This window comes from Sinohyriopsis cumingii, chromosome 11, assembly GCF_028554795.1.
Source record: "Sinohyriopsis cumingii isolate HCF-2022 chromosome 11, ASM2855479v2, whole genome shotgun sequence".
Lineage (NCBI taxonomy): Eukaryota > Metazoa > Mollusca > Bivalvia > Unionida > Unionidae > Sinohyriopsis > Sinohyriopsis cumingii.
The window spans coordinates 82903209-82922144 of NC_142971.1; the positions used below are offsets into that span (position 1 = coordinate 82903209).

Below are 18936 nucleotides of genomic sequence, written 5' to 3' on the forward strand. Positions count from 1 at the left end.
TACTCACCACCAATAATACATGAAGTTATGGAAAGCTCATTAAAAGATATAGCTGCTTTCTGCCTTTAAAGTTTGCATGAAATAAAAAATGTTTCCTGACCTTTGAATGTTGCTGCAAATATATATATATATATATATATATATATATATATATATATATATATATATATATACTATTTATTGAATAGACAAAGCCACTGGACAAACACTTTGATTATCCCTTTACAGTTCTTAGATTAAACTCAAAACTTAACATAATTCCTTTGAATTGAAAGATGGCAAATTTTATGATATTTCAAAGGTTTTATATTATAAAACTTGTACAGATTTTAAAATCTTTACTTTGCACATTTTATTATATAGTATGTTTACTTGGATGACTTTATCTTCCAAATGTTTTTTTATGTTGTTGCTCATTCTCTTGAATTCTTATGGCTTACATGATGCACACAATATTGTATTATGCTTCTGTTTCTTGATGCTCTCTATATTGAATCACCACACGTTTTATGACACACACAATTCTCTATAAAACTAATGAAGTGACTTTGTGAAATAGTTTGACACTTGTCTGTCAGTGAAGATCTTTTGTTCTCAAAAATGAATCGACACTTTTTAAAGTTTGCCATGACAGAATCTTGGCACCATCGTCATCTTGGCATCTTTGTGTATTTTTGCGTTTACATACGTCCACATGTTAGATGAACCTGAGTGTTTTCTAGTTTCTTTTCTTTTCTAGCTAAATAAATGTCTTTATTATCAAATAATTTTGTGGTGGACTGGACATTCATGCCATAGTCAGCTTTTTGTCATAATGTATAAACATTTTAGCAAGTGTTGTCATATTGTTTTAGACTTAATAATAATAAATCAAAATTATTGAAGAGAAAATGCAGAGAGATGTGACTGAATGGTAATAATGTTGGGTTATATTAGGCTGATCACATAGATATTAGCACAAGGTAATTATTGTGATAACTTGCATACAGTTTTCATAATATATCACAATACACTGTTAAGCAATTTATCACAGTGTCATTGTACAGAGGTGACTTGCTGTATGTAACATCTCAATATCACTGTTCATACCTCACAAAATAGTCATTGTGATCTGTCACAATATCACTATTGAGATCACATACAGTCATTGGTATCACTGTACAGAGATCACATGCAGTCAGTGATATACTGCAGTATCACTGTACAGAGGTCACATACAGTTGGTGATGTATTGTAGTATGACTGCAGAGGACATACATTGTATGTGACATCACTGTACAAAGGTAACAAACATGTATGTGTGTACTGTACAGTCATACATATTAGGAATATAACAAAGCTTGCTGGAAAACTAACATTCTTGTGGGTTTTTTTCTGGCACTAAAGCTTTGTAATACTTCAACCATAAATTGGTTGTTGTAAAAGTCCTAGAGCCACAGTGTCAATGCTGAATTCATGTTATAGTGTTGTGTGTTGCAGTGGGGTTTCACTCTTGTTGTTTCTTAGGAAGTCTTGTCTGGTCTAATCAGTCAACCAGATTCAGTTTTCGGTCAGTGTGTTCATGCTAAATCTGAATTCATGTTATAATGTTGTGTGTTGCAGTGGGGATTCACTCTTGTTCTTTCTTAGGGAGTCTTGTCTGGTCTAATCAGTCAACCAGATTCAATTTTCCATCATTGTAATGATGTTCTTTATTTAATTCAATACAATATTGTATTGTCAGTTACAGATATATTCCAGATATGGTGGATAGTAAAAATTAGGAAACATACTGTGGAATATATTTGTTGATAATTACTTATCCTGACATTAGTGGCAATAAACAGTCCTAATATGTAAATTATCACAAGATCATAAGGTTAATATTGAGATTTCTAACATACAGTAAATGTGATCTCTGTATAGTGATTCATGTCATATTATATCAGAGGCAATACACAGCGCCTATTTGTAAATTAACACATGATGAATTTTGTGATTTTTAACATACGGTGAATGTGACACCTTTATAGTGATTCATATCGTATGATTTTAAAATGCAATACATAGTACTAATCTTAGAAGATGGACATCTATTACTCTGTATTCAATATTGCAGGCCAAGAATGAGAAACAAAGGAGAACTCTGGATTTGTTGCAGAATCCAGATGTAAGTCATTTTTTTTCTTTCAAACATTTGGCAGCTTATATTAACGCTTGTCAAGAATGGACTATCTATTTGATTTTCATTAGAACAGATATTATGTCCTTGTCCTTGTGAGAATAGATAAAATGCATGCACGCAAGATAATTAAGATTCTCTCAGCAATATTTTGTTTGGTCTAGGCCCTGATACAAGCATTGTTGAGGCATAAGCGATACCAAATGTTGTGAGTGGTCTAATCCCTGATGCAACTGTTGTTGAGGAATAAGTAATACCAATGTTGCGAGTGGTCTAATCCCTGATGCAAGCAATGTTTAGATATAAGCAATACCCAGTGTTGTGAGTGGTCTAATCCCTGATGCAACTGTTGTTGAGGCATAAGCAATACCAATGTTGTGAGTGGTCTAATCCCTGATGCAAGCAATGTTTAGATATAAGCAATACCCAATGTTGTGAGTGGTCTAAGGCCCTGATGCAAGCAATGTTGAGGCATAAGCAAAACCCACTGTGTTTTATTTGTTTAGGCTCTGATACAAGCATTGTTGCGGCATAAGCAATAAATTCGTCTGAATGATCAGACAGGTTATTCTTGACAACCTGCACTGTATGTTTAGAATTATAAATCAAACAATCAGTCAGTAAATAAATACATCAAAATCAGCATCAACATCATACTTACCAACATGATTTTGTTATTCTAAATATATAAAATAAGCTACAATAAAAAATTAGACACATTTCATATTACAATTTTCATGCTTGGAACAAATGGCCCTCTGTTTGAATTTTTGCTTGGAAGTTTGTTATCATTTGGAAAAAAGTTGATCAGTCTGGATATCAGGACTTAACAATTTAACAAATATTTTTTCTGATTACTAAACTCTTAAACTGGACCTGCAACTTACTAATTATCGTTGCCTGATTACTGATACATCATCTTCTCTACCTGCTGTAAAAGTGAAATGGGACAAATAGTTCAAGGCATTTAGTAGTATTACAGGAATGAAATGTAAATTCAGTAGGGATTACACTATTTGTACAATCTGAACTTTTTATCTTGTTCTGTGTTGTTGTATTTTTAAAGCTAACAGTAACTGGGTTCTAATGCTCTGCATTCACAGCATTGATATGTACATAATGTTTATAGATGTTGGATTTATAGGCAATCTGTATACACAACATTGATATGTACATAATGTTTATACATGTTTGATTTATAGGCAATCTGTATACACAACATTGATATGTACATAATGTTTATACGTGTTGGATTTATAGGCAGTCTGTATACACAACATTGATATGTACCTAATCTTTATATGTGTTGAATTTATAGGCAGTCTGTATATACAACATTGATATGTACATAATGTTTATAAGTGTTTGATTTATAGGCAATCTGCATACACAACATTGATTCATACATAATGTTCATACGTGTTTGATTTATAGGCAGTCTGTATACACAACATTGATATGTACATAATGTTTGTATGTGTTGGATTTATAGGCAATCTGTATACACAACATTGATAGGTACGTAATGTTTATATGTGTTGGATTTATAGGCAATCTGTATACACAACATTGATATGTACATAATATTTATATGTGTTGGATTTATTGGCAATCTGTATACACAACATTGATATGTACATAATGTTTATACGTGTTTGATTTATAGGCAATCTGTATACACAACATTGATATGTACATAATGTTCATATGTGTTGGATTTATAGGCAATCTGCATACACAACATTGATATGTACATAATGTTCATATGTGTTGGATTTATAGGCAATCTGTATAGACAACATTGATAGGTATGTAATGTTTATATGTGTTGGATTTATAGGCAATCTGTATACACAACATTGAAATGTACCTAATCTTTATATGTGTATACGTGTTTGATTTATAGGCAATCTGCATACACAACATTGATACGTACATAATGTTTATATGTGTTGAATTTATAGGCAATCTGTATACACAACATTGATATGTACATAATATTTATATATGTTGGATTTATAGGCAATCTGTATACACAACATTGATATGTACATAATGTTCATACGTGTTTGATTTATAGGCAGTCTGTATACACAACATTGATATGTACATAATGTTTATATGTGTTGGATTTATAGGCAATCTATATACACAACATTGATAGGTACGTAATGTTTATATGTGTTGGATTTATAGGCAATCTGTATACACAACATTGATATGTACATAATGTTTATATGTGTTGGATTTATAGGCAATCTGTATACACAACATTGATATGTACATAATGTTTATACGTGTTTGATTTATAGGCAATCTATATACACAACATTGATAGGTACGTAATGTTTATATGTGTTGGATTTATAGGCAATCTGTATACACAACATTGATATGTACATAATGTTTATATGTGTTGGATTTATAGGCAATCTATATACACAACATTGATAGGTACGTAATGTTTATATGTGTTGGATTTATAGGCAATCTGTATACACAACATTGATATGTACATAATGTTTATATGTGTTGGATTTATAGGCAATCTGTATACACAACATTGATATGTACATAATGTTTATATGTGTTGGATTTATAGGCAATCTGTATACACAACATTGATATGTACATAATGTTTATACGTGTTTGATTTATAGGCAATCTGTATACACAACATTGATATGTACATAATGTTCATATGTGTTGGATTTATAGGCAATCTATATACACAACATTGATATGTACATAATGTTTATACGTGTTGGTTTTATAGGCAATCTGTATACACAACATTGATATGTACATGTTTATATATGTTTGATTTATGGGCAATCTGTATATACAGCATTGATATGTACATATTTATACGTGTTTGATTTATAGGCAAACTATGACCTGGATCAAGCCTTAGTGTTGTGCCAGATGAACAACTTTAAGGCCGGCATACTCTTCTTATACGAAAAGGCTCAGTTGTGAGTACCACCATCTATTTATATATACACACACACACACACACACACACACACACACACACACACACACACACACACACACACACACACACACTGCCTTGCAAATACAGGCCTGCAAAGCAAATAAAAAGCATTACCAATGTCTTTGGGCCTGTTTTAGCATTTCAAATGCTGAAATATAATTTGTTTACGAAGATATGAAACAAGAGTGGTCCCCCCTTCCTAGATAGAGGGATTGTCACCAGGCTTCGTAATTGATTAGTTTCAAAAGTTACTACTGCTTCTCCTTAAAGCTGCCCCACAAATATCTTCCACTGTTGTGCCTATTCTCAGTTTGAGTGATCCAAAGTTATTTTTTGTTGCAAGTTGGAATATTCTTCTTTTTTCTAACTGAATTTTGCTCTTGCGAGGCATCTTAGATGAATATTTTTCTTGTTATTGAGGGCTAGATGTGCAAGAAGTAATACATGATAGGGTAAATATTATCCATTAAACATTTTACACCAACTATTCACAAGCATATACATTTTGCGATAAAGCAAGGAAGCCAAATTAAGGAAATACGTTTTAGGAATAAGGCTATGATGTCATTAATTAGTACAGACTTTGTGATGGTAACATACAGCATGTACAAAATTTGCCAAACATTGAAAGGCACTAAAAGTATTATTATTTACTTGGCAAGTATTATTAGGGTGTAAAGATGTATAAATATTGAGTGTATGTATACATTTTGTATTAAACACTATATATTATGTATAGTACCATTCAGGTAGACAATGTGTCTTTATAGTGTTTTAAATGAGTGCAATTATTACATAAACATAAGTGACACAGATGTCTTATTACCTTTGAGTTGTATTTCTTCACTTTTGTTAATGTATATACATTCACCCAATTTGTATTTAAGTTATATATAATTTATTTCAGATACCAACAAATCTTACGGTACCACATGGAACATAACGAGAATGTACATGTTATTGAAACTTGCAAGAAGTTTGGGTAAGTTAATCTTGTGTTGAAACATTCATAATTTACACATGTATCATATATACTGATTTATATGTCCAACTGCAGTTTGCACAGCCCCCGATCTGCAATGGCATAAATTGCCAGCAGTTCTAGATCACTGTAGCTTGTTAGGAGTAGCTAATCTGCTACTACATTATGTGGCATCAGGTTAGGGTTAATTTTCTTGCATGCATATATGGTATTTATGGCATAATTTCTTACATGTGTGCTGCAAGGGAAGAAATTTGAAGTTGAGTAATGCAATATTAATATTGGAAAGGAAGAAATTTGAAGAAAAGCATGTCTTGTATGAGAGGTCATAATTCTCAGCAAGTATTGGCCAGCACAGACCAATATTGAATGGTTTTATATATTGACCATGTTAAACTAGTTGACTGAAGTTAGAATTTCTAGAACTGCACCCTCTATCATAGTTTGGCTTTTGTGTTTTTCTCTTCACTGTTGGTATTGAAATCAAAACCTTAGCTTATATCATGATCTTTCCAGGGTTTTTATTCCATGTGTCTGGAAGCTTGTGATATTACCATAACGCAAACAGTTCCATGTATTTGTTTACACTGTGCGGAAATCATTGACCAAGTGGCTACATGTGTCTTCATTTCATGTGATTTAAGAGGCCTGATGTCAGGTTGTAAGAGGCCTGATGTGATGTACAGGGCCCAATGTGATGTTGTAAAATGCCCAGTGTGATGTTGTAAAATGCCCATATGTGATATTTTAAGAGGTCAGTGTGTGCTGTAAGAGATCCGACGTGATGTTCAAAACCCAATGTGATGTTTTAAAATACCTAATGTTTTGTTGTAAGAGGCCTGATGTGATGTACAAGGCCCAGTGTGATGTTGCAAGAGGTCCATATGTGATGTTGTTAGAGGCCTGATGTGATGTACGAGGCCCACTGTGATGTTGTTAGATGCCTGATGCACCCCCTTGTATATTGTAACAGGCAACTGATGTTCAACTCATTTGCTCGGAGATTCATCCCATGATGAAGTTTTAGCTGAGGAGGTCTTTTTAAAAGAGTGCAGTTTATATAAACTGTTGTTTCATGTTTGTTTTCTGTGTTGTTATTAGGATACCTAAATGTACTCAGCATTGTATGCCCAGAATTGTACTACCTACCTACTTTATGTGCCTTACGAGAATATTTGAACATGCTTGACACTATATCCAGGATTATGCTTCACACCTATCACTGGAGTTTGCCTTTTTGGGAATACCTAATTTTCTTTTTTGATATAATTTTATGTAGTAAAAGCAGAACTAGATCACTGGTTTGTCTAAATCACAGAAACACTTGTGTGTCAGATCCTAATTCTTTAGTTAAAAAGTACCTCATTTCTTTTTTCTTTTGTTGATATTTTTGCTTTTGTTTTCACTTTTAACACAAAATTGGCTATATCATGCTGGCCAGGAAAAGTATAGAACCTATGATCCTTGTCTTATGAATCCTATACTTTACTGGCTGAGCCACCTGGCTTGCACATTGTAAATGGAATATGCACGGTACTGACATTGGATAAATGCCATGCCTTTGCAGTCATTTTTGGACAAGACTCAGTACATCAGATGGTGGAAAAGATGGCAAGTAACATCATATTTCAACCAAACAATGTATAGTAGTATCTCTTCACTGTTGAGGGAAAATGCACAATCATTCTTGCAGAATACTTAACTTTAAATATGTTTTCTGAACTCCTTATTTAAGTTTCTGTGTCAAGTTTCTTTATGAAAATTGTGGGCAAACATTTTAAATGCACTTTTACATGACAGATAGTGTACTGGTGACTTAACTATCTGTGTAGTTTGTAACAGGATCCCTAGCTGTAGGTTGTGACCTGATTATATGTATACAGTTTGCAACAGGATCCCTAGCTGTAGGTTGTGATATAGTTATTTATATACTGTTTGCAACAGGACCACTAGCTGTGGGCTGTGTTATTAAATGCACTTTTACATGACAGATAGTGTACTGGTGACTTGCCTGTCTGTGTAATTTGCAACAGGATCCCTAGCTGTAGGTTGTGACCTGATTATACGTATACAGTTTGCAACAGGATCCCTAGCTGTAGGTTGTGATATAGTTATTTATGTACTGTTTGCAACAGGACCACTAGCTGTGGGCTGTGTTATTAAATGCACTTTTACATGACAGATAGTGTACTGGTGACTTGACTATCTGTGTAATTTGCAACAGGATCCCTAGCTGTAGGTTGTGACCTGATTATACGTATAGTTTGCAACAGGATCCCTAGCTGTAGGTTGTGATATAGTTATTTATATACTGTTTGCAACAGGACCACTAGCTGTGGGCTGTGTTATTAAATGCACTTTTACATGACAGATAGTGTACTGGTGACTTGCCTGTCTGTGTAATTTGCAACAGGATCCCTAGCTGTAGGTTGTGACCTGATTATACGTATACAGTTTGCAACAGGATCCCTAGCTGTAGGTTGTGATATAGTTATTTATGAACTGTTTGCAACAGGACCACTAGCTGTGGGCTGTGTTATTAAATGAACTTTTACATGACAGATAGTGTACTGGTGACTTGACTATCTGTGTAATTTGCAACAGGATCCCTAGCTGTAGGTTGTGACCTGATTATACGTATACAGTTTGCAACAGGATCCCTAGCTGTAGGTTGTGATATAGTTATTTATGTACTGTTTGCAACAGGACCACTTGCTGTGGGCTGTGTTATTAAATGCACTTTTACATGACAGATAGTGTACTGGTGACTTGACTGTCTGTGTAATTTGCAACAGGACCCCTAGCTGTAGGTTGTGACCTGTTTGTACGTATACAGTTTGCAACAGGATCCCTAGCTGTAGGTTGTGATATAGTTATTTATATACTGTTTGCAACAGGACCACTAGCTATGGGCTGTGTTATTAAATGCACTTTTACATGACAGATAGTGTACTGGTGACTTGACTATCTGTGTAATTTGCAACAGGATCCCTAGCTGTAGGTTGTGACCTGATTATATGTATACAGTTTGCAACAGGATCCCTATCTGTAGGTTGTGATATAGTTATTTATGTACTGTTTGCAACAGGACCACTTGCTGTGGGCTGTGTTATTAAATGCACTTTTACATGACAGATAGTGTACTGGTGACTTGACTGTCTGTGTAATTTGCAACAGGACCCCTAGCTGTAGGTTGTGACCTGTTTGTACGTATACAGTTTGCAACAGGATCCCTAGCTGTAGGTTGTGATATAGTTATTTATATACTGTTTGCAACAGGACCACTAGCTATGGGCTGTGTTATTAAATGCACTTTTACATGACAGATAGTGTACTGGTGACTTGACTATCTGTGTAATTTGCAACAGGATCCCTAGCTGTAGGTTGTGACCTGATTATACGTATACAGTTTGCAACAGGATCCCTATCTGTAGGTTGTGATATAGTTATTTATATACTGTTTGCAACAGGACCACTAGCTGTGGGCTGTGTTATTAAATGCCCTTTTACATGACAGATAGTGTACTGGTGACTTGACTATCTGTGTAATTTGCAACAGGATCCCTAGCTGTAGGTTGTGACCTGATTATACGTATAGTTTGCAACAGGATCCCTAGCTGTAGGTTGTGATATAGTTATTTATATACTGTTTGCAACAGGACCACTAGCTGTGGGCTGTGTTATTAAATGCACTTTTACATGACAGATAGTGTACTGGTGACTTGACTGTCTGTGTAATTTGCAACAGGATCCCTAGCTGTAGGTTGTGACCTGATTATATGTATACAGTTTGCAACAGGATCCCTAGCTGTAGGTTGTGATATAATTATTTATATACTGTTTGCAACAGGACCACTAGCTGTGGGCTGTGTTATTAAATGAACTTTTACATGACAGATAGTGTACTGGTGACTTGACTATCTGTGTAATTTGCAACAGGATCCCTAGCTGTAGGTTGTGACCTGATTATACGTATACAGTTTGCAACAGGATCCCTAGCCGTAGGTTGTGATATAGTTATTTATGTACTGTTTGCAACAGGACCACTAGCTGTGGGCTGTGTTATTAAATGCACTTTTACATGACAGATAGTGTACTGGTGACTTGACTGTCTGTGTAATTTGCAACAGGATCCCTAGCTGTAGGTTGTGACCTGATTATACTTATACAGTTTGCATCCGGATCCCTAGCTGTAGGTTGTGATATAGTTATTTATGTACTGTTTGCAACAGGACCACTAGCTGTGGGCTGTGTTATTAAATGCACTTTTACATGACAGATAGTGTACTGGTGACTTGACTATCTGTGTAATTTGCAACAGGATCCCTAGCTGTAGGTTGTGACCTGATTATATGTATACAGTTTGCAACAGGATCATTAGCTGTAGGTTGTGACCTGATTATACGTATACAGTTTGCAACAGGATTCCTAGCTGTAGGTTGTGATATAGTTATTTATATACTGTTTGCAACAGGACCACTAGCTGTGGGCTGTGTTATTAAATGCACTTTTACATGACAGATAGTGTACTGGTGACTTGACTATCTGTGTAATTTGCAACAGGATCCCTAGCTGTAGGTTGTGACCTGATTATATGTATACAGTTTGCAACAGGATCCCTAGCTGTAGGTTGTGACCTGATTATACGTATACAGTTTGCAACAGGATCCCTAGCTGTAGGTTGTGACCTGATTATATGTATACAATTTGCAACAAGATCCCTAGCTGTAGGTTGTGACCTAATTATCTGTATACAGTTTGCAACAGGACCGCCAGCTTAGGTCCTATTCTTATTTTATATGTTACGTTGCAGATGTGTAGTGGTTGTAACCTGAAAATTTGTATATACTTTCAAGCAATAAGACCAAAGTATGAGTTTATGCTCTATCTTATATTTTATAGCAGACAGTTTGACTGATTATTCATATATATTTACAGACAACAGGACCCCCAGCTATGGGTTCAGGCCTTATCATATTTTGCCAAGAAGGAAGAAAGCTGTAAACCTCAACTCATGGAGGTCCTCTCCAGTATCCTTTAACAAAAATTCGCAAAGTCATTCATGTAAGCATAAATTTACATTGCATATATGTACTAGAATTGTTTTCTTTGTAATTTTATATTTTCAAATTTTTGTGACATTATCATCATCACATTTTCATATTATCATCATACATCATCTTCATCTTCATACCTTATCATCAAACAATGGTATCATCATTACCATACTTTGTCATTAAAATCATATGCATCAGCATCATAATCGTGATTTCTGTTGTCATCATTCAAAATGGTCACAACTGAGAATTTTATAACAAATGTATAGTGTTTGATTTATTGAATGTAGTGAGAATAATCAAGAATGACTTTAATCCCCACATTGGAAAAAATATGTGCAGGAAAGAAAACTCATTGGATGGTATGTTAATGGGGCTTCAAGATGGGAAAGACCTAATTTTTGTATGTTAATGGCAATGTGGCTACATCAGGCCGAAGAAATGGGAACTAAGTACCTTTCCCAAGAACACCATGAGGCAGCCATCCCAGGTGAAACATGTTGACCTTCCAAAAGATGAAAGAATTCTTTCTTCTACTGCAAATATACTACCAGTAATTCTTTTCTGTCTTGGTTTTGGACTGCCAATAATATTTTTCTGTTATGTCTTTATAATAACAATAAATATTTTCTGTACTGTCTTTAGACTACCAATACTTTTTTCTGTTCTGACTTTATAATACCAATAATTCTTCTCTATACTGTCTTTATACTACAAATAATTCTTTTCTGTCCTGTCTTTATACTACCAATAATTATTTTCTATACTGTCTTTATGCTGTCAATAATTCTTCTCTATACTGTCTTTATACTGTCAATAATTCTTCTCTATACTGTCTTTATGCTGTCAATAATTCTTTTCTATACTGTCTTTATGCTGTCAATAATTCTTTTCTATACTGTCTTTATGCTGTAAATAATTCTTTTCTATACTGTCTTTATACTACCAATAATTCTTTTCTATACTGTCTTTATACTGTCAATAATTCTTTTCTATACTGTCTTTATGCTGTAAATAATTCATTTCTGTACTGCCTTTATACTAAAAAATAATTCTTTTCTATACTGTCTTTATACTACAAATAATTCTTTTCTGTACTGCCTTTATACTACAAATAATTCTTTTCTATACTGTCTTTATACTACCAATAATTCTTTTCTATACTGTCTTTATGCTGTAAATAATTCTTCTCTGTACTGTCTTTATGCTGTAAATAATTCTTTTCTGTACTGTCTTTATACTGTAAATAATTCTTCTCTATACTGTCTTTATGCTGTAAATAATTCTTCTCTGTACTGTCTTTATGCTGTAAATAATTCTTTTCTGTACTGTCTTTATACTGTCAATAATTCTTCTCTGTACTGTCTTTATGCTGTAAATAATTCTTTTCTGTACTGTCTTTATACTACCAATAATTATTTTCTATACTGTCTTTATACTGTCAATAATTCTTCTCTATACTGTCTTTATGCTGTCAATAATTCTTTTCTATACTGTCTTTATACTACCAATAATTCTTCTCTATACTGTCTTTATACTGTCAATAATTCTTCTCTATACTGTCTTTGTGCTGTAAATAATTCTTTTCTGTACTGTCTTTGTACTACCAATAATCCTTTTCTGTACTGTCTTTATACTGTCAATAATTCTTCTCTATACTGTCTTTATGCTGTCAATAATTCTTTTCTGTACTGTCTTTATACTGTCAATAATTCTTTTCTGTACTGTCTTTATACTGTCAATAATTCTTCTCTATACTGTCTTTATACTGTCAATAATTCTTCTCTTTACTGTCTTTATGCTGTCAATTCTTCTCTATATTGTCTTTATACTGTCAATAATTCTTCTCTATACTGTCTTTATACTGTCAATAATTCTTTTCTGTACTGTCTTTATACTGTCAATAATTCTTCTCTATACTGTCTTTATGCTGTCAATAATTCTTTTCTGTACTGCCTGTTTTTTTTACCAATAATTCTTTTCTAAACTCCCTGTAAGCTACCAATTTTTATCCAACCATAGTTAATTACAGTTTAAATGTTTTTAAAGTTTTACTGTAGAGCACACCAAGATATGACAAATAAAATTCACCATCTTGATGGTACCATTTGAAATACCAAAAATAAATCAGTTAAGAAAATATAAATGACAGCATATTCAGAATCGGTTTCCACAAGGCTGTATATGTTAATAATAGATTGATGTATTGATACAGCATAACAAAATTATTCCAAGAAAACCAAGGACCACTGTGATTAATTTAAAATTAAAATTAAAAAATCCTCAAATCAAATAATGAACAGTTTAAATGTGTTCAGTGCGGTATGAGTTGGAATTGACCTCTATGCCATCATGAGACAGAATAGCATGAGGAAAGTATATCTTGACTAGGTACAGTGGACACAGCTTTGTGTTCCTTGGGTTTTTCTTTGTTTGTTGTTTTTTTTGTTTTATTTTTTGTTTGGATAAATATGAAATATTCCAATTTATGTACAGAGGTATAACCTCAGAAATAGTTATTGCTAAAATTTATGCTTTTTATATTGTTAGGTTCACAGAAATAGAAAAGTGGAAAACATGCCCACTGTAATCACAGTCACTTTTATACATTTGCATTCCAACTACATACATTGACTTGTACACAGTAGTTGCTTTGTACTTGTGATTAATAGCCTATATGATGTATATTTGGAATTATGAATTGAAAAACGTCACATAGCTGTCAATGTTCAGTCACATTTGTTTTGTTGAACTGTTATGTATGATTATAGCTATACTGATTAATACAACTGTTATGTATGATTATAGCTATACTGATTATTATAGCTGTTATATATGATTATAACTATACTGATTATTATAACTGTTATGTATGATTATAGCTATACTGATTAATATAACTGTTATGTATGATTATAGCTATACTGATTGATTTAACTGTTATGTATGATTATAGCTATACTGATTGATATAACTGTTATGTATGATTATAGCTATACTGATTAATATAACTGTTATGTATGATTATAGCTATACTGATTAATATAACTGTTATGTATGATTATAGCTATACTGATTAATATAACTGTTATGTATGATTATAGCTATACTGATTAATATAACTGTTATGTATGATTATAGCTATACTGATTGATATAACTGTTATGTATGATTATAGCTATACTGATTGATATAACTGTTATGTATGATTATAGCTATACTGATTGATATAACTGTTATGTATGATTATAGCTATACTGATTGATATAACTGTTATGTATGATTATAGCTATACTGATTGATATAACTGTTATTATTGATTATAGCTATACTGATTAATATAACTGTTATATATGATTATAGCTATACTGATTGATATAACTGTTATGTATGATTATAGCTATACTGATTGATTTAACTGTTATGTATGATTATAGCTATACTGATTGATATAACTGTTATGTATGATTATAGCTATACTGATTAATATAACTGTTATGTATGATTATAGCTATACTGATTAATATAACTGTTATGTATGATTATAGCTATACTGATTAATATAACTGTTATGTATGATTATAGCTATACTGATTAATATAACTGTTATGTATGATTATAGCTATACTGATTGATATAACTGTTATGTATGATTATAGCTATACTGATTGATATAACTGTTATGTATGATTATAGCTATACTGATTGATATAACTGTTATGTATGATTATAGCTATACTGATTGATATAACTGTTATGTATGATTATAGCTATACTGATTAATATAACTGTTATATATGATTATAGCTATACTGATTGATATAACTGTTATGTATGATTATAGCTATACTGATTGATATAACTGTTATGTATGATTATAGCTATACTGATTAATATAACTGTTATGTATGATTATAGCTATACTGATTAGTATACTGTTATGTATGATTATAGCTATACTGATTAATATAACTTGTATGATTATAGCTATACTGATTAATATAACTGTTATGTATGATTATAGCTATACTGATTAATATAACTGTTATGTATGATTATAGCTATACTGATTAATATAACTGTTATGTATGATTATAACTATACTGATTGATATAACTGTTATTATTGATTATAGTTATACTGATTAATATAACTGTTATATATGATTATAGCTATACTGATTGATATAACTGTTATGTATGATTATAGCTATACCGATTGATATAACTGTTATGTATGATTATAGCTATACTGATTGATATAACTGTTATGTATGATTATAGCTATACTGATTGATACAACTGTTATATATGATTATAGCTATACTGATTGATATAACTGTTATGTATGATTATAACTATACTGATTGATACAACTGTTATATATGACTATAGCTATACTGATTGATATAACTGTTATGTATGATTATAGCTATACTGATTGATATAACTGTTATGTATGATTATAGCTATACTGATTGATATAACTGTTATTATTGATTATAGCTATACTGATTAATATAACTGTTATATATGATTATAGCTATACTGATTGATATAACTGTTATGTATGATTATAGCTATACTGATTGATATAACTGTTATTATTGATTATAGCTATACTGATTAATATAACTGTTATATATGATTATAGCTATACTGATTAATATAACTGTTATGTATGATTATAGCTATACTGATTGATATAACTGTTATGTATGATTATAGCTATACTGATTAATATAACTTGTATGATTATAGCTATACTGATTAATATAACTTGTATGATTATAGCTATACTGATTAATATAACTGTTATGCATGATTATAGCTATACTGATTAATATAACTGTTATGTATGATTATAGCTATACTGATTGATACAACTGTTATGTATGATTATAACTATACTGATTGATACAGCTGTTATATATGATTATAGCTATACTGATTGATATAACTGTTATGTATGATTATAGCTATACTGATTGATATAACTGTTATGTATGATTATAACTATACTGATTAATATAACTGTTATGTATGATTATAGCTATACTGATTGATATAACTGTTATGTATGATTATATCTATACTGATTGATACAACTGTTATGTATGATTATAGCTATACTGATTAATATAACTGTTATGTATGATTATAGCTATACTGATTAATATAACTGTTATGTATGATCATAGCTATACTGATTGATATAACTGTTATGTATGATTATAGCTGTACTGATTATTATAACTGTTATGTATGATCATAGCTATACTGATTATTATAACTGTTATGTATGATTATAGCTATACTGATTAATATAACTGTTATGTATGATTATAACTATACTGATTGATATAACTGTTATTATTGATTATGGCTATACTGATTAATATAACTGTTATGTATGATTATAGCTATTCTGATTGATATAACTGTTATGTATGATTATAGCTATACTGATTGATATAACTGTTATGTATGATTATCGCTATACTGATTGATATAACTGTTATGTATGATTATAGCTATACTGATTGATATAACTGTTATGTATGATTATAGCTATACTGACTGATACAATTTTTATGTATGATTATAACTATACTGATTGATACAACTGTTAAATATGATTATAGCTATACTGATTGATATAACTGTTATGTATGATTATAGCTATACTGATTGATATAACTGTTATGTATGATTATAGCTATACTGATTGATATAACTGTTATGTATGATTATAGCTATACTGATTGATATAACTGTTACGTATGATTATAGCTATACTGATTAATATAACTGTTATGTATGATTATAGCTATACTGATTAATATAACTGTTATGTATGATTATAGCTATACTGATTGATATAACTGTTATGTATGATTATAGCTATACTGATTAATATAACTGTTATGTATGATTATAGCTATACTGATTAATATAACTGTTATGTATGATTATAGCTATACTGATTGATATAACTGTTATGTATGATTATAGCTATACTGATTGATATAACTGTTATGTATGATTATAACTATATTGATTAATATAACTGTTATGTATGATTATAGCTATACTGATTGATATAACTGTTATGTATGATTATACTGATTGATACAACTGTTATGTATGATTATAGCTATACTAATTAATATAACTTGTATGATTATAGCTGTACTGATTATTATAACTGTTATGTATGATTATAGCTATACTGATTATTATAACTGTTATGCATGATTATAGCTATACTGATTAATATAACTGTTATGTATGATTATAGCTATACTGATTTATGTAACTGTTATGTATGATTATAGCTATACTGATTAATATAACTGTTATGTATGATTATAGCTATACTGATTGATATAACTGTTATATATGATTATAGCTATACTGATTGATATAACTGTTATGTATGATTATAGCTATACTGATTAATATCTACTGTTATGTATGATTATAGCTATACTGATTGATATAACTGTTATGTATGATTATAGCTATACTGGTTGATATAACTGTTATGTATGATTATAGCTATACTGATTAATATCTACTGTTATGTATGATTATAGCTATACTGATTGATATAACTGTTATGTATGATTATAGCTATACTGATTAATATAACTGTTATGTATGATTATAGCTATATTGATTGATATAACTGTTATGTATGATGATAGCTATACTGATTAATATAACTGTTATGTATGATTATAGCTATATTGATTGATATAACTGTTATTTATGATATGTATGATTATAGCTATACTGATTGATATAACTGTTATGTATGATTATAGCTATGCTGATTAATATAACTGTTATGTATGATTATAGCTATACTGATTGATACAACTGTTATGTATGATTATAGCTATACTGATTAATATAACTGTTATATATGATTATAGCTATACTGATTAATATAACTGTTATGTATGATTATAGCTATAGTGATTGATATAACTGTTATATATGATTATAGCTATACTGATTGATACAACTGTTATATATGATTATAGCTATACTGATTAGTATAACTGTTATGTATGATTATAGCTATACTGATTAGTATAACTGTTGTGTATGATTATAGCTATACTGATTAATATAACTACTGCTCTGGTGGCCTAGTGGTTAGAGCATCCACCTTAGATGCGGGAGGTCATGGGTTTGATCCCCGGCTGAGTCGTACCAGAGACTTAAAAAATGGTACTAACAGCTGCCTTGCTTGGCATTCAGCATTAAGAGGTTAGTGTTAGGACTGGTCGGCCTGGTGTCAGGATAATGTGACTGGGTGGGACATCATGCTACATGTCTGCGGCATGATGCCCCAGTGCTCGACATCACTATAAACTGCCACACTGCAGACATCTTGGCAATATGACTGAAAAATTGTTAAAGCTATGTGAATAAATGAAAATCACATCACATTAATATAACTGTTATGTATGATTATAGCTATACTGATTAATACAACTATTGTATATGATTATAGCTATACTGATTAATACAACTGTTGTGTATGATTATAGCTATACTGATTGATACAACTGTTATGTATGATTATAGCTATACTGATTAATATAGCTGTTATATATGATTATAGCTATACTGATTAATATAACTAACACTAACCTCTTAATGCTGAACGCCAAGCAAGGCAGCTGTTAGTACCATTTTTTAAGTCTCTGGTACGACTCGGCCGG

The 18936-nt window shown here is 31.3% G+C and overlaps 1 protein-coding gene across 2 annotated transcripts in view; it reads left to right on the plus strand.

Moving 5' to 3' along the window:
* LOC149788863 (vacuolar protein sorting-associated protein 11 homolog) overlaps positions 1–18936 on the plus strand; it is an 80166-nt gene that overhangs the window by 44627 nt on the left and 16603 nt on the right. For both annotated transcript variants that reach the window (XR_016424269.1, XM_089974978.1), the window contains exons 19-22: positions 2099–2149; positions 5048–5136; positions 6067–6141; positions 11080–11171. Coding sequence is in view for 1 of the 2 variants with exons in the window: in XM_089974978.1 (XP_089831104.1) it covers positions 2099–2149; positions 5048–5136; positions 6067–6141; positions 11080–11171 (307 nt within the window). In the remaining variant the exon portion in view is untranslated. The remainder of the gene's footprint in view (positions 1–2098; positions 2150–5047; positions 5137–6066; positions 6142–11079; positions 11172–18936) is intronic.